The sequence below is a fragment of the Phoenix dactylifera genome, unplaced genomic scaffold (genome assembly GCF_009389715.1).
Source record: "Phoenix dactylifera cultivar Barhee BC4 unplaced genomic scaffold, palm_55x_up_171113_PBpolish2nd_filt_p 000407F, whole genome shotgun sequence".
Taxonomy (NCBI): domain Eukaryota; kingdom Viridiplantae; phylum Streptophyta; class Magnoliopsida; order Arecales; family Arecaceae; genus Phoenix; species Phoenix dactylifera.
The window spans coordinates 98,937-124,122 of NW_024067848.1; the positions used below are offsets into that span (position 1 = coordinate 98,937).

At 47.6% G+C, this 25,186-nt stretch overlaps 1 protein-coding gene across 2 annotated transcripts; it reads left to right on the forward strand.

The window, feature by feature from the left end:
• The first annotated feature begins 1,124 nt into the window (after positions 1-1,124).
• Positions 1,125-25,142, forward strand: LOC103720184 (NADH:quinone reductase). Of its 2 annotated transcripts, none has more exons than XM_008809781.4 (7): positions 1,125-1,337; positions 2,595-2,807; positions 4,094-4,189; positions 20,389-20,534; positions 20,766-20,985; positions 22,322-22,536; positions 24,690-25,142. In XM_008809781.4, the coding sequence occupies exons 1-6, from the start codon at positions 1,203-1,205 to the stop codon at positions 22,502-22,504; spliced, it is 993 nt and encodes a 330-aa protein (XP_008808003.3). In that variant the 5' UTR covers positions 1,125-1,202; the 3' UTR covers positions 22,505-22,536; positions 24,690-25,142. The 2 variants fall into 2 exon arrangements, with proteins under 2 accessions (XP_008808003.3, XP_038974688.1); XM_039118760.1 differs by lacking the exon at positions 24,690-25,142 and adding an exon at positions 23,362-23,630.
• Positions 25,143-25,186: the final 44 nt, after the last annotated feature.

Here is a 25,186-nt window from a genome sequence, read left to right on the forward strand (position 1 = left end):
GTCTACTTATCGAAGAGTTTTCGGCGGAGGATCTTCCAATGCTGAAGTTAGGATAGAGAAGCAATAATATGGAAGAAAGAAATTTCGATAAAATTAAATTCTTTGTGAATGATATCGCATACCTGAGATCCCCAGACTACTTTTTTATATAGGAGAGTCTGTTTTTGTCGTTTACCTGAATTAATGTAACATGCACCAGTGACCAGGTGTATGTCTGCGGCATGGGCGGCGTACAACCCTGACCGCACGTCGAGGTATTGTTGCCATAGCTGGAGGCTGCCGAAACTATTAGTTGTTATCAGCATGTGTCGAATGTCTTCTCAGTTGGTCAGCTCCTCGGCTAGGTCCGAAGTCGTTCACCTCAGTTTGTACCGAGATTGGAGAGGTGGGTTTGGTTTGAGGTCGAGGTGTCCAATATTTTCCCCATCACTTGCCCCCCCCCCCCCCCACTTTCGAGGTCTAGCTGCATTTCAGTTCGAGCAACAGAAGTCACGTCGTCATCTCGATCAAGGCTATATCCTGAGCTGACATCTGGCTGAATCTGCTTGGGTAGCCGAACCGGCGTTTTGATCAGGGCCGTCCGTGCCTCTATATAAGAGTAGCTCCGGTTCATGCCTCTAGGACCTAGACCGTGAGGTGGTCAATCTAAGAGTTCGATTCAGCTCTGATGACCTCTGCAATGGTGAAGGAGATGGTCCGAGCTATGCAAGTCCGCGGACTGCTCTGCAATAAAGATGACGCCTACCGAAAAACAGCTGCCTCTTATCATTCGGAAGAGTTTCTGTAGACTCAGCAGTCCTCATTTTTTTTGCTTCTGATGCAGCTGGCTGTGCTCTTAGTAGAGCAGTTTAAGCGGCCGATTTACAAGGAAAAAAAAAAAAACAGCTGCCTCTAGAGCTCCTGGTACCTCAATCTCGACATGGGCCGGCCCATCGGTGTTCGAATGGCTCGAGATCGAGGTTTCCCATATCTTCTCATTGAGCCTGCAGCGCAACATTTGACATCCTAGGTGGGACAAAACTTCGTAACCGGCTGCTGGGATCTTACGTATTCTAATTGGCGCCTGCGCCGCCCCGCGGCCAGTGACGTCGTTGCTTACGTGCAGACATGATTGGGATTCTTCCGCTCTCCATCTCTCTCTCTCCTCCTTCTTCTTCTTCTTCCCCTCTCTCCCGTTCGCTATTCCCCAGCCTCCTCTCGAGATGGGTTGGAGAGGGATTCTTGGGTTCGATTACGGCGTCGTCCAGGGCCCCCTCGGCCCCGACATCTCTGGCCCCGAGCTCGTTGCCGCCGTCGCCAATGCCGGCGGCATCGGGATCCTCCGTGCCCCCGACTGGGTATCGCTCCTCCTCTAACCCCCTTCTAGCCCCCTTCCTTTTAGTTTTTGGCCCAAATTTTTGTTCACTTATCGTCGATTAATCAAGACCCATCTCCCATATATATAAAAGAACTCCTTTGTTTCCAAAGGTGCCCCCCTTTTTGGTTGTAATCTATGGTTTTGGTTTGCTGGCTGAGGGAAGGAACTGATGGGCTTGCTCTAATCGAGAAGTGGGGACTTTCTATATTAGTTTAGAGCAACTGTTATTTAATTTCTCTGGTACAAATCAAATCTTGATTTTTAAAAAAAAATCTTTGAGAGATGAACGGATGATGGAAGGAAATGAGTTCAGCGGCTGAAACCTACCAATTTTGTGGTTTATAATGATCCATAATGCGATATTAGGCATCGCTTGTTGAATATCTATAGACAAGGTGAAGAAATAGGGGAGTAAGTACTGCAAATATAGCTACACTTTTAGAATTTCAAGCACTAAATAGATCTGCAAAAAAAAGCACTAAATAGATCACTAGGATCAGCACTGCATGCACTGGCTGTTAGGAAGGACATTGAGTGGATGTATTGATAGTATTGAATATTTCGTCAAAGGGCGGCACAGAGGAAAAAGCTCCTATGAAGAAAATAGAAGTGTCTTGTAGAATCTAATTTGGAGTGCATGTGCAGCTCTCCAATTGAATGACAAGCTACGTTTTATATGTGTGACGCGCGTAACATGTAATCTGTTTGTTAGGGTATAGACTTGTCTCTGTTTGACAAATTTGAGGGTAATAAGTCAGGTTTGGTTAAATCAGTGATGGATGATCTATATCAGAATCCATGACATTGAATATAAATACTTGGAAATGAAAAAAAGATTTTTTTAAGATCTAAGCCTATGTGTTAAAAAATTTCCAAAAAGGACAGTACCACTAAGGTAAGTGTGATTTCTTTTTTCTTTTCTATTGGTAGGCTATATATGTTGATAATTTGGATCACTGATTTTGATCGAAGCACTTTAAAGCACATGCAAATCAAAATTCACCTATTTTGGATGCTTCTAACTTGTAAACTAAGTTGAAACATTGTGTTATGCTACTAAAACTGCTATGTTCGGGATGATCTGATCCTTAGGGTAAGGGATTAACATATGATTTTGGTTTCTAAGCATTTTATATATTATCTATCATGCTTACTAAGAAGGTATTTCATAATTTACTGTATGATTCAATGCAGAGTGTAATCATCTCATGAAGGGTAATATTTTAATCTTTGCCAGGAAGCACCTGAATACTTGAGGGAGCTCATACAAGAAACAAAAACCTTGACAAACAAACCATTTGGGGTTGGCATTGTTCTAGCATTCCCACACAAGGAAAATATAAAGGCCATATTGGATGAAGGGGTTGCTCTATTGCATGTTTCCTGGGGAGAATACCCAAGAGAGCTTGTATCTGAAGCTCATCAAGCAGGTGTCAAAGTCATTCACCAGGTAAGTGCACTTATCCAATTCTTCAGTTTTTGGAATTCACCATTCTCGTCTGTACATGTTCGTCCAGTAACACTAATTGTACATGAAGGTTTATGCTTCATAACTTACAAAAGAAATATATTTAAAGTTTCAAGTTATGCAGTATACCGGTTGTCTGAAACTCTTGGCTATAGCTATACTTGGTTGAAAACTTCTCTTTCACAATTGTACAGGATAAGGGTGTCGTTTAAGGGTTTCATGTTTTCTATTATGATCTGTAGTCTGATCAGATTTTAGTCATTTCTATTATGAACATTTCTTTAGAAGGAGCAGTAGACCTTTCTAAGTACAGGCTTTTTTAACAATTTATCTACCTAAGTTTATTTCAATCACAATATCAGAAACACTATAGAGCATGGAAGTACAGATTTAAAAAATTCATATATGTTTGAATTAAAACAGTGCACAGGCTGTCTGCTCAGGTGCCAATTTTGACAATGATTGATATATCAAATTTATAATGCCAACTGCCAAAAAATGGAATCATTTATGGCAAGGATTTAACTTTCCCCAGCTTGCTATAAGAATACCTGGTCTGTAACCCAGTGCATGCCATTCCCTCATTGCATGCATTCGGGGATCTGAATGAAAAGGAATTCATTTAATTTTATCTTTTGCACCCTCGCTTTCTATATCATATCTAATGGCGTCGTCATGCAGTCATTGTGTTGCAATACAACCTATCTATTCCTTGAGTCTTGAATTATGAATTTGCGCATTTATTCTTTCTCATCACTTTTCCAAGCATATTCCATTAACCTCTATGGCATTCATTAGCCTTTCAAGAAATAATGACACATGTATTTTCTGTCTCACAGCAGATCCTCTGTATTATTTGATGACTTTGGAATGACTTCTTAACATTTTGTAACTTGCATCGACTCCTTTACTTGTATTAGTCTTTTGTGATTATTTACCATTACTACAGTTTCTTTTATGTTCCTGATGAGCATGATGCTTGACATTTAAGCAAAATTTTCAGGATTTGCTTTAATGTTTCTACTAGTGAGATGTAATGTTACATGTTTAACGTTCTCTATTGCTACAATCTGTTGTCAAGGCAGTACTTATAATTATTTGTGATTTGGAAGGCATCTCATTTCCCAAATCATGTTGTTAATTCATTGCTTGAATATCGTTTAAGCTAGTAACAGATTCTGAAACATTAGGTAATAAAGAGGATTATTAAGGCTGGCTCTTCAGTTTTCACGTAGTTACGTGATTTGATTATTTGCTTTCTTATATAGGTTGGATCTTTTGAAGATGCAGAGAAAGCCAAAATTGCTGGTGTCGATGCAATTATTGTTCAAGGTCGAGAGGCTGGAGGACACATTATTGGCCAGGTATGACCAGACATCTAGGGCTGCAACTAACTACCATTTGTTAAAATGAATAAGAACTTAAAATATTAGTTCTGTGACTTGCTGGCATGCAGTGCTACAGTCATTTCAGTTGATCAGATATCTTTCTGCTTGTATACATGCAGAAGAGTATGTATTAGACTTGCATAAATGATATTTTCAAAAGCTCAAAACTCAAATTTAATGATAATAACATTTAAGTTTTTCGAGCGATACAACTTAAAAATTGGACAGAATATTAATCAGTCTTTCACTGAAATAAATGAGCTACAGGCAACCTTAGTGTACATTGTCTATCAGGTAAAAATATGTAATTCAGAAAGCACAAAATGTGAAGATGTTATGTTCATGTTAAGATGCATGTTCATACTATGAATGCTTTGTCCGAACATCCAATCCCCTTCATGTAGCATGTTGCCATCGTAGAATAAGTACTTTGTCCTTTTTGAACTTGCATTATATACACCAATTAAATTTGTTTTACTATTTCGCTAGATGAATTGGTGCATTTTTGTGACTAAGCATAGTGCATCATTAATTCAATTGTTGTGATTCCTGTTGTCTTGGCGGTGCAACTCTAGTGAAGGCTTGTTCAAGAGGCTAGTGAAAGATGGAAGACACCTCTGGTCATCAATGTTATGTTCTAGCTATTTTCCATGGAATAGAAAAGGAGAATCATTTGTATCAAAAAAAAAAAAGAAGAATCGTGTACTCTATTATTATTGTATTCATGATTCTCTACTAAAAGTTCACATTTGTTTGTCTTACATCAGTAAGGAAGCAACCTCACCATAATAGTGTTACAAGACCTAGCAATGGAGATGCTTCCTTTGATTATTTAAGTGGAGGCAAAAAGGAATAATCTGATTACTACCACTTACCCTAGGATGACTCCTAAGCTTGTCCACTAAATGCTATAATGTGAGGCAAGAAAATGTAACAGGAAAATTTAATAAAAACAAGAAAAGCAAATAAAAATGAACTAGAAGGCGTGGATAGTTGTTTTTCAAAACAAATTTGGTTGATGGCTTTGTATTGGATGTAGATAAGGGTGGATTTCTAATCATGATAGTGCATGACTTTTGAAATCCTTCATATAGGTCACACAAAATTTGAGTGGCTTAGGATTTTTTTCGATGTTTAGAAGGGATTTCAGGTTCAGTTTCCTAAGTGTTAGATCATATGGTACTTATTTTGGAGTATTTTGAATAAATTATAGGTACTTTAGGGAAAAAAATATAGGGATGGAGTTTTCTCTAATGATGACCGGTGGTGGAGATAGATGAGCTTAATATTGTAATAGATTTAGTCAATCTTCTTCATGGTTGAAATTGAGGTATTTTTGTAGACAAAGATGGGAAGATGGATGACCCATGGGAATTAGTTGGATGTAAGCAAGAACTAGAAGGGGAATGGCTCTTATACATTTGTTGGGGGAAAATGTCGTTATGCCCGACCGAACAGACCCCCTCCGAGCAGGGGCCGACCGAGCAGACCCCCTCCGAGCGGGGGCCGACCGAGCAGACCCCCTCCGACCCGGAAGCAGCCGAACGGTTCCACCAACCCGAAGACGCCCGACTTACGCGCTGAGGTCACATTCCCCCCCTGCGGCGCGACCGAAAGACCACACTTTGTCCTCGTCAACAATTAATGTGTATGGCCCCTGCAGGCACTCAGCTCACTCAACAATTAAAGCGTATGGCTTCGGTTGCCTACGGACATCAAGCCTCTTACGGCAAGCCCGCTTGGCTACGAATGATGGCATGACTCCACAAGGGCTTGAGAGCTTTGGCCTAATCTTCTACAATAACAGCATTGACTCACACGATCGAGTATTAATTTCTACCGCATGCCCAATTGTACGAAAGGCTGTTTGCCCCATCACATCACAGGTAACCCAGCCCCCTCTATAAAAGGGGAATTTCTCCATTTTGAGGGGGAGGAAGAAAAATTCTAACTACTTCTACCTCCGTTCATACACTTGCCCTCACTGACTTGAGCGTCGGAGGGCCGGCGCCGGACAGCCCGGCCACCGGCTTTTGCAGGTCCCCCGGAGGATGCCGCATATCGCTGGATCACCGCTGTTCGCCAAGCCCTCCCGGAGCTCCTCCTCCTCAGCCGACGGCCGCCCCCGGGTCCAATTTCCAGCAACAGTTGGCGCTAGAGGAAGGGACCGAGTCGCGACCATGAAGTTCAGAAGCAAGGAAGCTTCTAATGCCTCTCGACGTCCTCTGCCTAGCCCTAGACACTCTGTCCAGAACTCATCCCCTCCGGCCGATTCGACTCCCCAAGTTCGGCCGGAGCAGTTTGATGCTCTGGTGCAGCAGGTCCAGGCCTTGGCCGCTGTTGTCCAAGGCCTGCAGCCCAGGGGTGTCCCGACAGCGCCGTTCCCTCAGGCCCCAGTTCAGCCGGTGCCTCCTGTAAGTGGACTGCCCCTCCAAGGCCAAGATCCCCATGTTCAGGCCTCCCCCTGGAGGGAACCCCCGGTGAGGGGTCCTGGTGACTGGCCACAACCGTCAGAAGCCGAGTCAGTCTCAGGGCAACCTGCGCCGGAGCGGACCGCCGCGGTGATCCCCCAGAGCGACGAGCTCGACAAGAAGGTCGAGAAGCTGGAGCGCCAAATTGAGGCGCTCCACGGCAGGAGGTTGGGACGCGATGGCGACTTCGAGTTCACCGCGAGGTCCCCCTTCTTCCAACAAATCGAAGATGAGTCGGTCCCGCCAAGGTTTAAGATGCCCCAGGTGGAGCCTTACAACGGCAGAACCGACCCCCTTGACCACCTGAAAAGCTATCGGGCCTTAATGGCCCTGCAGGGAGCCTCGGAGGCCATGCTTTGTAAAGCCTTTCCAGCAACACTCCGAGGAGCAGCTCGGCTTTGGTTTACCGGGCTGAAGCCTAGCACCGTCTCCTCTTTCGAACAGCTCGGTAGGCAATTCGCCAGCAATTTTGCTGCCAGCCGACCCCAGCGGCGGACCTCAGACTCCCTCCTCGATATAAAACAAAAGGAGGGAGAGTCCCTCAGGAAATATTTAGACCGTTTCACCGCCGCAATATGGGAAGTCCGGGAGCTTGACCAGTCAATTGCCATGTCAGCACTGAAGACTGGGGCCCGGTCTTATAGATTCCTCTTCTCCATCGAGAAGAATTTCCCTGCTGACCTCACTGAGATGCTGGTTCGGGCGCGGAGTATGCGAAAGCCGAGGAAGTCGTTGCCTCTAGACGGAGCGGGGCCGAGCAGACCTCCAAAAAGCAGAGGTGTCGTGAGGAGCGCGGCCGTCCCAGAAGCCCATCTCCGCGCCGTGCCAAGAACCCGCCTCATCTGAAGAATCCAGCTCGGCTGCCGGGACCGCTCTGACCAAGGTCCCCACCTCGGCCGAGATCTCTGCCGCGGCCCCGCATACCCAACGGAAGGTACGAAAATTACACTCCCCTTACTGCTCCTCGGACCGAGATTCTCATGGAGATCGAGGGCCGGGACTATTTCTGGCCCCCGCCCCCGAGACGAGATCTCGGGGCCTGGCGTAACCCCCAGAAGTACTGCCGTTTCCACCGGGACCACGGCCATGATACGGAGGACTGCTTCCAACTTCGGGACGAAATCGAGGCGCTCATCCACCGGGGAGTGCTCGATCGGTTTGTACGGAACCGGCGTGAAGAGAAAAGGCCAGTGGAGAATACCGCAAAGTCCGAAGATCCAAATGCCAACAGGCCCATCGCCGGCACCATCAACACCATTCGAGGCGGAGCCCCGGTCGGAGGAGCTACAGAGGAAGGAACCACCCCGAAGCGCCTGCGCGCCTCCGAAACCATCTCGTTCTCGGACGAAGACTTGGAGGGAGTTGAAACCCCCCATGACGATGCTGTGGTCATCTCTATGGTTGTAAACAAGTTTGATGTAAAACGTGTCCTGGTTGATAATGGAAGCTCGGCGAATGTTTTGTATTTTGATGCCTATTCAAGAATGGGGATGACAGAGAAGCAACTACGGAGGATGCATGCCCCACTGATCGGATTTACTGGGGACTCCGTTCCGGTAGAGGGCGAGATCGACCTCCTGGTCACGGTCGGGCTCGCTCCCCGAGAAAGTACCGTGAGGATGGAGTTCCTTGTAGTGCATTTGCCCTCGGCCTATAATGCCATCCTTGGACGACCAACGTTCTTCGAGCCGTGGTCTCAACCTGCCACCTGCTTATGCGATTTTCCACCAGCCAAGGAGTCGGCGAAGTCCGTGGAGACCAGACGGTAGCAAGGCGATGCTACATGGCAACCCATGAGGCAAAGCAACCAGCCAAAGTATCGGTTCTAACGCCAAATAGCAAGCTCTCGGACGAAACTTTAGAGGTGCGGGTCGGCCCTAAGAAGAAGCGGGTAGAGCCCGGTGAACTGCTCATCCAAATCTCTTTACGTGAAAACTGTCCCGAGCTAACCGTGCAGGTCGGCTCCGGCCTTGATGCTTGCGAGAGAGATCGCCTTATCAGCTTCCTGCGGAACAACATGGACGTCTTCGCCTGGTCGTCCGCTGAAATGCCAGGGATAGATCCGGAGGTCGTGGTCCACCGACTCCAAGTAAAGCCAACCTGTAAGCCCGTGCGACAGAAGAAGCGAAGTGCCGCCCCAGAGCGACAATGAGCAGCAGCCGAGGAAGTTGACAAGCTCCTTGAGGCCGGCCTCATCCGGGAGATATCTTATCCGGAGTGGCTCGCCAATGTGGTCCTTGTCAGAAAAGCTAGCGGAAAATGGTGCATGTGCGAGGACTACACCGACCTGAAGAAGGCCTGCCCAAAAGATAGCTTCCCGCTCTCTAGTATCGACCAACTTGTGGATTCCACCTCGGGATATGAATTATTGTCTTTCATGGACGCATTTTCAGGGTACAACTAGATCCGGATGGCACCGGAGGATGAAGAGAAGACGGCCTTCATCACCGACGGGGGCACCTATTGCTACAAAGTTATGCCTTTCGGCCTAAAGAATGCTGGAGCGACTTATCAGCGGTCGGTCAGCCAAATTTTTAAAGACCAAATAGGCCGAAACATGGAGGTCTATGTTGATGACATGTTGGTGAAAAGCCGAATGGCGCAAGATCATGTGACCGACCTCAGTGAATCATTCTCTACACTCCGAAGGTACCGAGTGAAGCTCAATCCAGCCAAATGTGCGTTCGAAGTCACCTCGGGCAAGTTCCTTGGCTTCGTAATTACACAGCGGGGAATCGAGGCCAATCCTGAGAAGATCCGAGCGCTCCAAGAGATGACGCCCCCGAGGACAGTCAAGGAAGTGCAACGGCTTACAGGCAGAGTCGCAGCTCTCGGGAGATTCGTCTTCCGATCGGCCGAGCGCTGTCTTCCATTCTTTGCGGCTCTCAAGAAGCCAAAGAACTTTTTATGGTCGGCGGAATGTCAGCAAGCCTTCGAGGAGCTCAAGTGCCTTCTCGCCTCTCCTCCGCTGCTCACGAAGCCTCAGCAGGGCGAGCTCCTCTACCTATACTTAGCCGTTTCTTCTGTAGCAGTGAGCTCGGTCTTGGTTCGAGAGGAGAGCAAGCTCCAAAAGCCGGTATATTACACCAGTCGGGTTTTGAGGGGTGCCGAGACCCGATACTTCAAACTGGAAAAGACCGCCTTCGCCCTGGTCGTCTCAGCTCGAAGGCTCCGGCCTTATTTTCAAGCTCACACGGTGGCCGTACTAACCGACCAGCCAATAAAACAAATCCTGCAGCGATCAGATCGCGCTGGTCGAATTACAAAATGGGTCATCGAGCTCGGAGAGTTCGACCTTGAATACCGACCCAGACCAGCGATCAAAGCGCAGGCACTCGCTGATTTTATAGTCGAGTGCACTGTGCCAGACGAGGCCGAGCTCGAACCTGCACCAGCAGAGCAGACCCCGAACTCGATGTGGACTTTGCATGTCGACGGTTCTTCAAACTCGGGGGGTAGCGGAGCGGGCCTCATCCTCACCAGTCCGGATGGAGTGGTCGCTGAGCAGGCTTTACGCCTTAAGTTTCCCGCCTCTAACAATGTGGCGGAATACGAAGCGTTCGTAGCCGGGCTTAAGCTAGCTAGAGAGCTGAAGGTCGAGAACTTGAAGGCCTTCAGCGACTCCCAATTGGTTGTAAGCCAAATTTTGGGGGACTTCGAAGCAAGGGAGCCGACAATGCAAAAATATCTCCAGAAAGTGCGACACCTCACCTCGACTCTGAGTTCTTTTCACATCCAACATATTGCCAGGTCGGAGAATCTCAGGGCCGACCAATTATCAAAATTGGCGTCCTCCCGTATGAGCGAACTCCCAAAAGCAGCGGCACTGGAGTACCTCTAGATCCCCAGCATAGAGGAGCTTGAACCAGCTCTTTGTATCGATGTTGAGCCAAGCTGGATGGATGAGCTCGTTAGCTACCTACAGGATGAAGTCCTCCCCAACGATGAGCGTGAGGCTCGTAGAGTCAAGCACCTAGCCTCAAGGTACATACTGTATGAAGGCAAGCTCTATAGAAGATCTTTTACTTCTCCCCTGCTCAGGTGTCTTCGCCCGTCGGAGGTGAATTACGCAATGCGTGAAGTCCACGAAGGCATCTGCGGAAACCATTTGGGAAGCCGGGCACTGGCATACAAAATTTTGCGCCAGGGATACTATTGGCCAACGCTCCAGAAGGATACCCTGGATTTTGTTCGGAGATGCGACCGATGCCAGAGGAACGCCAACATCCAGCGCCGACCCTCAGCCCCTTTGACCTCGATCAGTTTCCCCTGGCCATTCGCTCAATGGGGAATTGACATCCTAGGACCATTTCCCTTGGCGACCGGGCAGAGGAAATTTCTGATCGTCTTCATTGATTATTTCACAAAGTGGGTCGAGGCTGAGCCGGTGGCCCGGATCACCGAGCAGAAGATGCGGAACTTCGTTTGGAAGTTCATAATCTGTAGATTCGGGCTCCCCCACATTCTCATATCAGATAACGGCCGCCAGTTCGACAATGCTCGTTTCAGAGAGTTCTGCTCGAAGCTCGGCATCGACCACCGTTTCACCTCGGTCGCACATCCTCAGGCAAATGGAGAAACCGAGGTAACAAATCGTACTATTTTGCAGGGACTCAAAACCAGGCTCGACCAGTCCAAAGGACAGTAGGTCGACGACTTATACAACATCCTGTGGGCTTATCGGACTACGTTCCGCGTACCCACCGGCGAGACTCCTTTCAACTTGACATACGGAACGGAGGCCGTCATCCCGTTGGAAATCGGACTCCCTTCTCCGAGAGTAGAATATTATGATGCCAACTCCAGTGCTACGCAACTCAGGAACAACCTAGACCTCATCGAGGAGACGAGGGAAGCCGCCCGAGTTCGCTTGGCGAGATACCAGCAAAAGGCGGCGCAATACTACAACGCCAGGGTCAAACTCAAATCCTTCAAAGTGGGGGACCTCGTCCTCAGAAGAGCTGAAGTCTCCCAGCCGACCGAGCAAAGGAAGTTGGCCCCGAATTGGGAAGGACCCTATCGGGTCGCGCGCGTCCAACGACCCGGAGCGTACAAGCTGAAATACCTCGAAGGAACCCCTATTCCACGAAGTTGGAACTCCGAAAACCTCCGGGTGTATCATCAATAGGACCCCAAGGGGTTCCTTGTTCTGAGTATGAATTTATCCTCTTCATAGTAATTTTTGCTATCCTTTATTTATGATCGTGCTTCTCCTAATAAGAAATTTTGTGACTCTTAGATAATCTATGCGATCCCGCTAGGATACTATAATTGACGCCGGGCAATCCCGGGCGCCTCGGCCAAAAGTTCGAGATACAGTTATCGAGCTCGGCTCGATCTCCATCTATCGAGCTCGGCTCGGTCTCCATCAGCTATCGAGCTCGGCTCGATCTCCATCAGCTATCGAGCTCGGCTCGATCTCCATCAGCTATCGAGCTCGGCTCGATCTCCATTAAGTACCCCGACTAAGGTCGGGATGCCCCCAAGTGTCGACAGTGCGTCCCCAGACCCCTCGACACTCGAAAAGATGGGGTAGTACCTTCGCGGTCCCCCACATGCACTTCCTCGACCAAGGTCGGGATGCCCCAAGTGTCGACAGGGCGTACCCAGACCCTTCGACCTCGGGATGACGGGATAGTACCCTCACGGTCTCCCCGAAAATAAATGTTTGTGGTCATCCAAAAATTCGAGATGCAGCCCTTGCTCTATCGAGCTCGGCTCGATCTCCACCTATCGAGCTCAGCTCGATCTCCGTCTATCGAGCTCAGCTCGATCTCCATCTATCGAGCTCGGCTCGGTCTCCATCATCCACCGAGCTCGCCTCGATCTCCATCGACTATCGAAGTTTGATCTCGGAATCAAATACCTCGATCGAGGTTTGGGCGCCTTGAGGCCTGCGACAGCTCTATGCACGAGCCCAAAAGGTTACGACCCCACGCTTCGGATTAAGCTTGAGGTCGTCCCCTACAACGAGCTGAGGTACCCCTGAGCAATTCGCGGCACGGGGCATATATCCCCGAGAAGGTACGCCCTGATCGGCGCCTATGTCCTATTTGATACGCATCTCATTTATTTTTGTGTTGGATATTTAAATGAAAATATCGGGGTCCTCCGCCGAGCCGATTACGAGTTGGAGTCTAGCCGAACCCGCACGCGCGAACCCTAGTTCGGTTCTGCAGCTCGGTGAAATTTAATCCCGAGCCCGGGGGGTTCGATGATAGGAGCCGGAAGCTAGAAGCTAGCAACCTAATAAGATGATCGGAGCACGACGCCCCACAGTTGGGGCCCCGAGCTCTATAACCGCGAAACTGCGGCCCAAGCCTAGGGGCTCGGCTAGCTCGGGGGGCTCAAAGTGCCTCAGCGGCTCGAGAGCCCGAGCAGCAGAGACATCCCGAACACGGACTTGGCGAGCTCGAGTTTAAGAACTCGGACGAGCTCAAAGGCCTTGGAGAAACGTTAGCCAAAGAGTGATCTGTGAAAGAACGAAAAGAACAAAGCTGAAAAGGAATATTTCTATTCAAAAGCCCGGAGGCTAAGTACAAAATTAAGGTTCAGCCGCGCAATAGACAAGAGCTAACCTTTTGTTACAAAAAAAAAGAGAGAAAAAATGCAAGAGACCCTAAGGGGCGGGTGCTGTGGTATCTTCAGCCGAGATCTCTCCGGGCTCGACTTCGACGACCTCGATGGCCTCGACCGCCGGACCTCCTTCGGCAGTGGCCCCGACCACGCCGCCTTCGGTGCTCTCGGGCGCGACCTCGGGGATAGCCGCGACACCCTCGGGAGCGTTTCCCCGAGCAGCTTCTTTGGGGCAGCCTCTGGAACTGCCTCTCCGGCCGTTTCGCACGACCCCGCCCCGAGGCCTTCGACTCCAGCTCCGGGCTGAAGTAAACTGGGATCAAAATCGGGGCAGAGCTGGCGCAGTTGATTGCGGAAGTCATTGAACCCCTGGATAAGGCCGTTCACGGCTTCCTCCTCGAGCAGCTCTTGAAACTCTTCCGATTCTCGGAAAAGCCGGACGGCATCCTGAGCCCGCTCTTGGGCCTCTTTTTCCCGAGCTTCGAGCCGCTCGGCCTTCTGCTCCGCTTCCTTTGCTCTCTGCTCGCGGATGGCGAGCAGAGATTGCGCCTCGGCCAGGCGAGCCTCGGCGGCCCGCAACTCTGATCTAGCCAGAGTATGAGCGGCCTTCTCCTCCTCGAGCGCCATCGATAGGAGCTTGATTTCGTCCTCAGTGGCGCCTACTCTGAGCAAGAGCTTCTTCTTGTGGAGCTCGAGCTCCGCCAGCTTTCGCTCGGCCTCGTCCAGTGCCCGTGAACTCCGACGGGCCCGCTCTTTGTAATCCGCCCCGAGCGAGATCAGCGTCTCGACCTCGTGAAGGTGCTGCGACCAAGGCAGAAATTAGGCCGAAAATTAAATTAGAGCATCAGAGCTAAAAGCATAGGGAATAAGTGACAGTAAATGAAAGACTTACCCGAACAGCGAAGAGGCGAGTCGACTCCAAAAATTGGTTCAGGCTCATAGCCTGAATCTTCGCCCTGTCGGCTGGAAGAAGCGCAACGCGGAAAAGTTGCCGCGCCGTCTCGATATTCTCGAGGGCTGAGTCGCCCTCGGACACCGTCCACTCCACAACATAGGACCACCTTTCTTGTTGGCCCTCGTTCTCCGACGGGTCGGGGGAGGCCAGACCTTGTCGCCCCCGGCGAAGGCGGCCTCGCAGCCCCTTGGCTGCTGCCCGGCTCGGATGCCGAGCCCTCGGGTCGGACGGGAGGCCGACCAGGAGTCTGCGAGACCGGCACGGGGCACGCGAGCGCCACAGCGCCCCCCCTGAGCTCCCGGGTTCGGAGCTCGAACCTCCCCTCTTAGCATCTTTGGAGGGGTCGACTTGAGGAGCGCTCTTCTCAGCGGCCCCGTCAGCCGAGTCCTTTGCCTTCTTCTTCGGTTCGAGCGGTTCTCCTCCGAGCTCGGCAGCTCTCTTCCGGAACCGAGCGTACAGAGCTTCGCTCTTGGTCACCATCTTCGCGATATCTGCAAGGACGAGCAAGATAAGTTGCAAGATATTGCAAAAAAAAAGAAAAGAGAAGGAAGCCTTTCTATTACCGCCCTTACCCTGAGGACGCGCCGAGCTCAGACCGACATTGACTAAAGCGTCCTCACTCACGAGGCCACTCAGAAGAATGCCATCCCCGAGGCCGCGAACGGCGTCAAGAATCCCCTGCTCGTGCGAGGAAAGCCTGGGTAGCTTGTTGGCAGTCTTGAGTCGGCTCGGCCTCCACCTAGGGTCGAACCCCCACGTCCGCTCGGAATCCAAAAAGAAAAACTTTTTCTTCCAATCGTGAATAGACGACGGAGCTCTCTGGAAGAGTGGCCGACCCGTCCGAAGGGCGATATAGAGCCACTCTCCGTCTTCCGGGTTGGACTTCAACATGAAGAGCCGCCGGAAGACATTCACGGAAGACGGGATCCCGTATGCCATACACAATGACAGGAACCCGATGATCGTCCTCCATGCATTCAGAGCAAGTTGCACAGGGACAAGTTGGTACTCCCCGAGCAACTCGTTCACGAACCCATGGAAGGAAAATCGTAGGCCGGCCCAGAGTGCCTCCAAGTACACTCCGATCCGACCTACGGAGGGATTCGTTAGCCGATCCCCCAACCCAGCGGGTTCCAAACGGAACCCTCGCTGAGGAAAGAACCACTCCTCGACCATCTCAACCTCCAACTCGCTCATTGATGACCCGATTTCACTCGGACCAAGACCCATTAAAGAAAAGGAAAAAAACAAGAGAGGAGAGAAGATTGGCTCCGAGCAGATGAAGAGAGGGACACCTGTGGGAGCTCACCGGAAGTAATGGAGAATCGGCTGCTTCGGACTGGGAAGGAGATGGGAAGAGGACGAAGGCAATGGGAAAGAAATGGAAAACGGCCAAGGAGGGATTTATATATAAACCCCTCTGACGGCCCAGATCTGCGAAGCGGAGTGCTGCTCCCCGCCCAGATCATGACGCGTGTCAACCCTGGGAATTAATGCACTGCTTTCAATTCGACCCGACGCTTCGAATATAGAAGCGTCTCGTCGGATCGCGCGGTCTCATCATGAGCCCACGACACGAGGACGCTTCGAAAAGCGAAAAGGTACTCTAATAAAGCGTTTCCGAAAGAGAAGACGCCGCCCATTAAAGGCGCCTTGAAGCGCGCGATAATTCAAAATTTTTCTAATCCATAACCGAAACTACTTCCCGCACTCGATCCTGCGAGCAGCTCGAGCTCGGAAGTCGGAGGGTAGTGTTGGGGGAAAATGTCGCTATGCCCGACCGAGCAGACCCCCTCCGAGCGGGGGCCGACTGAGCAGACCCCCTCCGAGCGGGGGCCGATCGAGCAGACCCCCTCCGAGCAGGGGCCGACCGAGCAGACCCCCTCCGACCCGGAAGCAGCCGAACGGTTCCACCAACCCGAAGACGCCCGACTTACGCGCTGAGGTCACATTCCCCCCTGCGGCGCGACCGAAAGGCCACACTTTGTCCTCGTCAACAATTAATGTGTATGGCCCCTGCAGGCACTCAGCTCACTCAACAATTAAAGCGTATGGCTTCAGTTGCCTACGGACATCAAGCCTCTTACGGCAAGCCCGCTTGGCTACGAATGATGGCATGACTCCACAAGGGCTTGAGAGCTTTGGCCTAATCTCTTACAGTAACAGCATTGACTCACATGATCGAGTATTAATTTCTACCGCATGCCCAATTGTACGAAAGGCTGTTTGCCCCATCACATCACAGGTAACCCAGCCCCCTCTATAAAAGGGGAATTTCTCCATTTTGAGGGGGAGGAAGAAAAATCCTAACTACTTCTACCTCCGTTCATACACTTGCCCTCACTGACTTGAGCGTCGGAGGGCCGGCGCCGGACAGCCCGGCCACCGGCTTTTTGCAGGTCCCCCGGAGGACGCCGCACATCGCTGGATCACCGCCGTTCGCCAAGCCCTCCCGGAGCTCCTCCTCCTCAGCCGACGGCCGCCCCCGGGTCCAATTTCCAGCAACAACATTGAATCCAAAGGATAGGGCAAAGCCTCTTGAAAGAGATGAAGGTTATCATGTCAAGAATATTTTTCTTGTATTATTCAATGGTGAATATAGTTGGAATCAAGGTACGCTATCTTGGTACCAGGTCTTATATTGGTGCCACCTTGTCATTGTGTCGGTACACTTGGTATGGGGCTGGTTCGGTGTACCTAGTGACAGTATACCTTCCATACCAAATATTGGTACCAAAATGGTATGATACGGTATACTCCGTACTAGAGATGAGCATCGGGCCGTGCCGGGCCCGGCCCGGCCCAGGCCCACCCGGCCACAGACCAAACGGGCCGTGCCTGGCCCGGCCTGTTATTAAACGGGCCGTGCCTGCACGGCCCGCTTAACCTAAAGGCTAAGCCCGGCCCGACCCTAGGCCCATGGGGTGGCGGGCCATGCCGGGCCGGCACGGGCCATGCCAGGCACGGAACTTAGACCACCTACGCACTGGTAAACGAAAATCACCTCGACCAGATCTATTGAATGAATCAGGCCGCCCCAGGCACGGCTCGTCTGTCCAAAAAAAGGAAATAAAGAGAGAAAAGAAAAAAAGAGAGAAAAAAAAGAAAAAAAATACATGTTTCTGGTTCATCTTCCTCCCTCCGTGGCCTCCTCTCCGCGACCGCCGCAGCGCCCCCACCCTTCGCCGCATCCGCACCGTCGCCACCGCCGTTGAGATCGCCGTCTCCCCGGCCAACCAGGCCCGCCGCTTCCGCCGCCGCCAGCATTATCGTCTCGCCCGCTCCCACGGCCGCAACCGCCAACTCGAGCTCTCCACCACAAAGTTCCGCCAACCCGAGCTCTTCTGTTGCGCTGCCGCCGCAAAGCTCTGCCATCCTTTGCATGCACGCAGCACCGCCCCACCTCGCCGCTTCCGCCTCCGCCCCAACCCGCATCTCCGCCTCCACCTAGCCAGCCCCCTTTGTCCCTCTCCTCCCCCACTTCTGCTGCCCCCGCCCCCCTTCCCCCTCCTTCATCTTCTCCGATCCCCCCCCCCCCAAAAAAAAAATTCACTTTCTTCTCCTTCTCCCTCTGATCTTCCCCCTTCAGCTGCCCCCCCTCGTCTTCCTCGATCGCCCCTCCCTTCCCCTCGTCATTTGCTTAAGGGTTCAGGCCCTTATGGGCCGTTCCGGGCTGGCCCGCGGGCCGTGCTGTGCTTGGCCCACGAATCGTGCCAGCCCAGGCCCTTATGGGCCGTGCCGGGCTCGGCCCGTGGGCCAGAAATCCTTAACCCAGCCCGACCCCCTTTTATGAGCCGTGTCTAGCACAGCCCGTTACTGTATCGTGCCGGGCCGCCCACGGCCCGGCCCAATGCCCACCTCTACTCCGTAACAAGGTTTGTCGTACCGCTACCGGTAGGCGTACCGATCGTACTAGTTTAATCGGTACCGAATTGGAACACTCTTCCCCGGCTCCGGCGGGGAAGAAGAAGAGAACGAGAGAGCGAACGGGGGAGGGAGAGAGGAGAGAAGAGGTTGCCCGCGGAGGGCCGCGGGGGGCCGGCGGAGGTTGGGGGGGAGGCGGCGAAACCTGCAGGGGGGCGGGGGAACCCGCAGGGGCGCGGTGGAGGCCGAGGCCGCGGCTGCGGAAAAAAATATAGGATTTTTAAGTGAAGTCGGCAAATCGGTTTTCGACTTCACTTCAAAATTCCTAATTTTTTTTTCCGCGGTCGCGTCCCCTATTTCGAAAGAAACAGGAGACGCGGCCTCGGCCTCCGCCGCCCCCCACGGCCTCTCCCACACCCTCGCGGGCTCCGCCGCCCCCCCTCGGCCTTCGCCAGCCATCCACGGCCCTCCGCGGGCGGCAGAGGCCTCTCCTCCCTCTCTCTCTTCCCTGTTCTCTCTCTCCTAAACTTCGTCTTCCTCAACTCTGACGTACCGGTTTCTACGGCTCCGACGTACCGGTTACACGCCGGACCGGTCTGATACGGCCCGAACCGGCCGGTATGGGCCTGTTCGTCAGACCATGATCCATACGATCTAGTCGTATGGAATGGTGTACTATGGTTGGAATCATCTCTATGGCTGTACTAAGGCCAGTTTGCTTTGGGGACAATGGAATTGGGTTAACCTGGTTAACTGGAATATTTTTGGAGAAAATTAGAGGATAAAATGTAACTAATATTGGGAAGATTATGGTGGTTATGGTATGTCTGTGCATGAGAACATTGCATGGATGGGTCTCAAATGGAGGCAAGGAGACTTGTTAATTATTTGTTGTTTTCTGGGATCTCCTTTTACTTTAGATATCACGCATGAATTTGGTGAATTCTGGTGTGGTGGAGATAGTGAGAGGGGTACATTGTTGAATGAGGTGAAGTAGACAATTCCTTTAAATTTGTGTTGCCACAGCATTGGTCAGAAATTGTTGCTTTGATTTTTCTTCAACACTTCTAGGATAAGCTCTGTCCGGGACCCCTGAAGTGATTGCTTTAATTCCAACTTTTCCCTGTTATCTTTGTTGTTGTCCAACACAGGATTACGGGAATATCAAGTCTAAGCTGCACTTCATTTATAAGTAAGAAGAAGAAACATGCATATATTCTTATGGGTGATTGTACCAGCATATCCCCTCTTCCTGGGTTATGGATAAACTAATACACTATATTGGTGTTGGACTATAAAGCTTTACTGTTATTTATGCAACATGTTGTCTGTACTTGATGCCTCATTTATTTACGGGCATGTTTGACTGTGTAACATGAAAACTTTTTGCTTATTTGTTAATGTCAGCATTAATGCAATAAAACATGTTGTATAATGAGATGCTTTATGCACTATTGGGTTTGTGAAATGGGGTCTATTAACCAGTTCAGAATTGGAGATATTTTTCTATGTTTATCTGCAGATTGCAAATATCATGAAATTTAAACTCAGCAGAAGCTTGTTATATAGTTTTATCTTCTGAAGAATGTTTGACTAGAACTACAACTCGCTGTGTACCACTTGAAATGATTGAAATCCAAGTGGGCTGATTGGATGTTGACTTAAGGCAATGCAAGATGGCAAAGCATGTTATCTCCATTAGCTGAAAAATTATAATTATACATACATACATACATATATATATATATATATATATATATATATTCTTTTTTCCTGGTGCATGAAATTAACGACATGGTTGTGCCTTTTTCTGAGAGATAAAAATTAATGTTTTCTTCTGCCATATATACATATAAATTTAAGTCAGCCAAAAGCTTGATATCTACTATCATCATACTTGTTTAGATTTAAATAGGTATAAAGCATGTCCTGTGCAAATGTCGAGATGATAGTTAGTTTCACTATAATTTAGATTTGCCTGCAATTGATTCATATCAGGTAACTCTGTTGGGTGGTTTGCTTGAAGGGCTTGGGCATGCAAGAGAAAGGGGAGGGATGACTCTCCTGAGTTGATCATCACATAAATATCCCACTGCACTAGTTGCTAAAAGTTTAGCCACTTGTGAAGCATTTTGCTGTTATGACTTCAGCTTTTGTTGAGGGACCTTTTTCAGCTTCATCTTCATATGCATGTATATATGCTTGCTTTCATGGAAATGCTATTGCTGTCTCCTGAATGTTTGAAGAACTTACAGTATCATTGAGTGTTAGGTTATTGTCTCTTGGCATTTTATCTGTTTTCTCTACAGGATGGATTGATACCGTTGTTGCCAAGAGTAGTTGATTTGGTTTCAGATTGTGATATCCCAGTCATTGCTGCCGGGGGTATTGTAGATGGCCGCGGCTATGTTGCTGCTTTGGCCCTTGGTGCTCAGGGTGTCTGCCTTGGAACTAGGTCTACAGCATGCTGTTTTCATCTCTCTCTCTCTCTCTCTCTCTCTCTCTCTCTCTGTGTGTGTGTGTGCGCGCGCGCGCGCGCCTGCCTGCCTGCCTGCATGTGTGTCTGTGTAAATGTGTTTCTAACATACCTATGCATGTGCATACATATGTTTGTACGCGCAAGGCTCAACAGTCGTCTTAAGTTCATTGCATTTGCTTACCCATGTATGGTATCTTTGATATGCAGGTTCGTTGCTACTGTTGAAAGCTTTGCACATCCTTCATATAAGCAAAAACTACTGGAATTTGATAAAACTGAGTACACCAATGTATTTGGTCGGTCAAGGTGGCCTGGTGCTCCACATCGTGTACTGCAAACACGTTTCTTCATAGACAGGAGGCATCTCCCAGTTCATGAAAATGAGGAAAACCAGCCTGTCATAGGCCATTCAGTAATTCATGGCATGGTAAGTCCCTTTTAGCTGTAGATAAATTTGTAAAATTTTCATTTGAAATATGAGACATCCAATTGGTATCCTTTAACACATTTCAGGAACTGTGATTCTTTGCTTGCAATTGATAAAAAATAATTTTTTTAGTAAGGAGCTGTTCCTAGAACAAAGAGATGAGCAACTCTGTTCATGCTTTGATGCACTACTGTTTTTTTTTTTGGTACAATGAGAAGTCTGAGTTAGTTTATGTATCATAAGTTATGCTTATATCTTTCTATCCTGCATGCTATGCAGCTGTTCATATTGAATAATGGGCCATCTCTTTGAAATTATGGTTTATAAGATGTACTTAACAGTTTATTGTGGATGCTGGAACAACCATCCTCCCATTATACATATCTAGATTGTTATGTAGGGCAACTGATATGTTGTATTTGTACCTGTTACATTATATTTGTACCTTTAACAATTGCAATAGGGCTCTTCCATTTTTTAAGTTCTTCTTGCAGGAATAATTCATTGGTGAAAAATTAGGGTAACAATATGTTATACAGAATTTGGAATAAATTCAGATATGATTGAGTGGTACTAGGGCTCCCTCACCACACTTCAATATCTTTGATAGTTTGAACAATACATGAAAACAACTGAAAGGGTGGTTCTTTTTATGTAGGGTCCAGTAAAAATAAAGAGAAAGATCATCCTGTTAATTGCTTTTACGAAAATAAACTGAAAATATGTGAGTTACTTTCTCTGATGAAGGTATGCTTATTCAGCATACAAGACTGGTTGGAGAAGTTATCATTACTATGAAAAGGGATTTAAGTATGTCATCTTTAGTCTGTAGCTTATGAGGAGTCCCACATTGAATGGCCTAGATTAAGACCTTTGTTATGGTGATTCCATGCCTCTTTTCTGATGAACTCTGAAATCAATTTGGATCTGGAAGACACGGCATTCAATTGAATCTCTGGACATTGCCAAGTAGTTATCAGTTCATGTGGTTAGGGAAGCCACTCAAATGCTCAAAGATCATGTAATTCAGTTTACTTCTGTCCTGTCCTTCCATTAGAAGCCTATTTAATTTAGTAGGAAAAATATTCTTGTGACAGGCCCCATGGTTTTTCTCTGTAGCTTTGTAATGTCAAAACCAACTTTCAACTCATGGTATTCGCATTTTCATTACCATTCAACTCAATATTGTTGGCATTAGTGTAAATAGCAGATGTCATGCATATATGTGATGATGTTTTTACTCTCAAAAATTCATTGCATTTTTTTGCCCTGTTAAGATATATTGACATGGTATAGGATAATGGTTGTTTCTTAAACTGACAGACTCTCTTTGCAGAAAAAAGACATACGTCGTTTTTCCGGTACTGTTCCAAATGCAACAACAATGGGTGATATTGATAGCATGGTCATGTATGCTGGTCAAGGCGTGGCGCTTATCAGGGAGATTCTGCCTGCTGGTGAAGTGGTGAAGAGGCTAGTTGAGGAATCACAGTCCATTATTCAACAACAATTTTCTTAAGAATGAGTTTGGACAATTATGACATCTTACAGGTAATAGTCAATCTAATTTGATAAACTATTTGTCCCATTCATTTATGAGTTTATGATTGCATAGCCACCATATGAACGATCAATCTCGATAAGGTTTGCAATCTTGGTACTGGATCCCACGCCGAGACCATCTTGGTATAGTGTCGATGTGCCGGATATGGGATTCAGTTCGCTGTATTGAAACTCGTTACACCCCCCTACTGTTGTACCAGTTCTGTACTGGTAATACACACCAGCACGAGCTGGTACGGTATAACATGAATCTGGATCTTCAGGTGTAAACTATGGAAAATAGTTCATATTTTGAGTTCGGGATGTGGGAGGGTGGCGGAAAGCTGGTTGCTGTTTTGTTAATTGTTTATTTAATCCTATCCAAATCAGGTAAGTTACTATGCTAAACATCGGTAATGAGAGAGGCTTAAGGTTCAACTTAGAAGGTTACAGATCTCTGTGTTTGGTGCTACAAATATTTCTTACAGTTTCTTATTTTTTGGGCCTTGAGACACAAACAATAAGAATTTCTATAGAAAATTAACACAATATTTGACCCTAAGTAGTGTCACCCTAGTTTCCACGCTTGAAATTTCAGAGTTTATATTTTACTAGCATCATTTCTTTCACTCTCATTCTGTCTCTTTTGATTTCTTTTGTTGCCGATGCTGATATGGTCTTCTACCAGTTATAGCTATTAAAATAAACTATTTGCCTCTACGATTGACAATTTATGCAATCGGCATTTAGTAATTCTGTAGCTGCAAATTCCCATGAACATTTTGGCTACTCAAAGATATTAATACTAATCAGCTTAATTTGGATTATTCTCAGATGAACATTCTGGTCCTACCATATTGCTTTAGGCTGTGTGCTGGTATGCACCATCTGAACCATCTGATTCTTTACCCACGCTGGTATCCCCACCTCCACATGTATCACATTTTATACAGTTCATTAAAGTTGAGGTTTATGTACGTCTCTCTGTGTTTCTTTTCTTTTTTTTTTTGATTGTAAGAGTTAGGGAAGACCTAACTCAGAAAGTCTCTCTCTGTGTGTTAAATAAATTGGCATGGTACCAGGGTGGTTGTGCTTCCAGTAGAGATCATAGAATGAGCTTATTAACGGAAGTTGAGCTGTAAGGCACTAAGTCCATATGGAGACATTTGACCACATTCATATCTGCAATGGCTCAATATTTTTTTTTTTTTTGGACCACCCGAGTCTATTATTTGATCCCCATTAATTCTTCACCCTGGGGAAAAACTGACCGTTGCCATCCAATGCATTAGGGGCATGATCTTGGACCAGTCTAGAAAACTGATTCTGCTACCTGCTTGTCCTCTTCTAGATATATCATCCCCCATCTTATTGCCAACTCTTGAATCCAAGGTTGCATTGTAAAAGTTCAGGCTATAGAAGTAGCTTTTTGATTCAGATGGTTAGATAAAAATAAACAATTGAAATAAAAAAAAATGAAGTCCAGTAAGCTACTAATCTCTTTGATTAGATAAATTATCACTTTTATATTGATAGATGCTTGTCACTTTAAGCTTTTGTATATGAAAATCAAACTCTATTAGAATCTTGGGTGGAATGCAGTAGACATTAGCACAGACACAGGTTAATTGAGGGGATTTGATGTATAGCGGGGTGGTTGTAGTAACCTTCTAAACAAATCTGGACCTTATGAAGTTTAGGAATTTCATATGGATGGCCTGGAATTGCAAGGGAAAATGTAGATATGATTATCTAATTTGGCATGGAATTTCCGCTATCCATCTTATATCCAGTCAGGTCTGCATGCATCTTATTAGCAGGACTTCTACTCAAGCTAGCAAGATGTTTAGAAGTGTAACTCTTTTCCTCCCATTTGTTAATCCGATGATGTTAAAAAGCATAACGAAAATGCTAATCTTCGTAAGCTTGGTAGCCCTAGCATCAGTCTGTGGGTAAGATTTATTTTTTGACATGGATATTTTACTAGGTTGATCCTTGAGTTGTTGATGAGGATGATGAGACTTGTTTTAACTAGAAGTATAGTTAGAACCAAGTCAGTTGAGACATTGACATGGAATTATAACCAAAATTTTGGTGTCTTCTGAATCATAGCTTAAGCCGAAGATGATGACTGACCCTAAGAGAGACCTTGTTATTTGCAGGACTTCTAGAAGCCTAAGAAGCTCAGCTAGTGGTGATGGTCATAACTGGTGAAAAGGTGCATCAATTGGATTTTGGTGATCGGATTCAAGTTGTCCATTTCTTCCAGATTGATGAACAGGTGCAGGAGTATGGATGGCATGTGCAGAAATTGAAATAGAGGCTTATGAGTATGGCATGTGCAAAAACTGAAACCAGTTGCAAAAGCACCCAATGATTACTATTACTGATAATTACTAGAGTATAGCACAGCTGCATTTGTGATCATGTGAGATTTAGTTAAACATGTAATCCGATGATCGATGACATATATTTTGGTATTTGCTTTACGTATACCATGATTTATTATAATGTTTTTTTTAAAATCTTTTTAAAGACAATTGCTTATAATAGACCATCTTAAGCTAGTGCAACTCTGTGAGAAGGCAAAAGAATGGTGTTATTTTAAACAACAATTGCTGGCAGATTATAGTGATATTTTATTATTATTATTATTATT

What these genes read in the sequence shown, in the direction of transcription:
- LOC103720184 (XM_008809781.4), top strand. Translation starts at nt 1,203, where the DNA reads ATGGGTTGGAGAGGGATTCTTGGGTTCGATTACGGCGTCGTCCAGGGC. An exon ending in GAGGACACATTATTGGCCAG is followed by an intron (nt 4,190 to 20,388) that starts GTATGACCAGAC and finishes TTTTCTCTACAG; the next exon opens with GATGGATTGATACCGTTGTT. An exon ending in GGTGTCTGCCTTGGAACTAG is followed by an intron (nt 20,535 to 20,765) that starts GTCTACAGCATG and finishes TTTGATATGCAG; the next exon opens with GTTCGTTGCTACTGTTGAAA.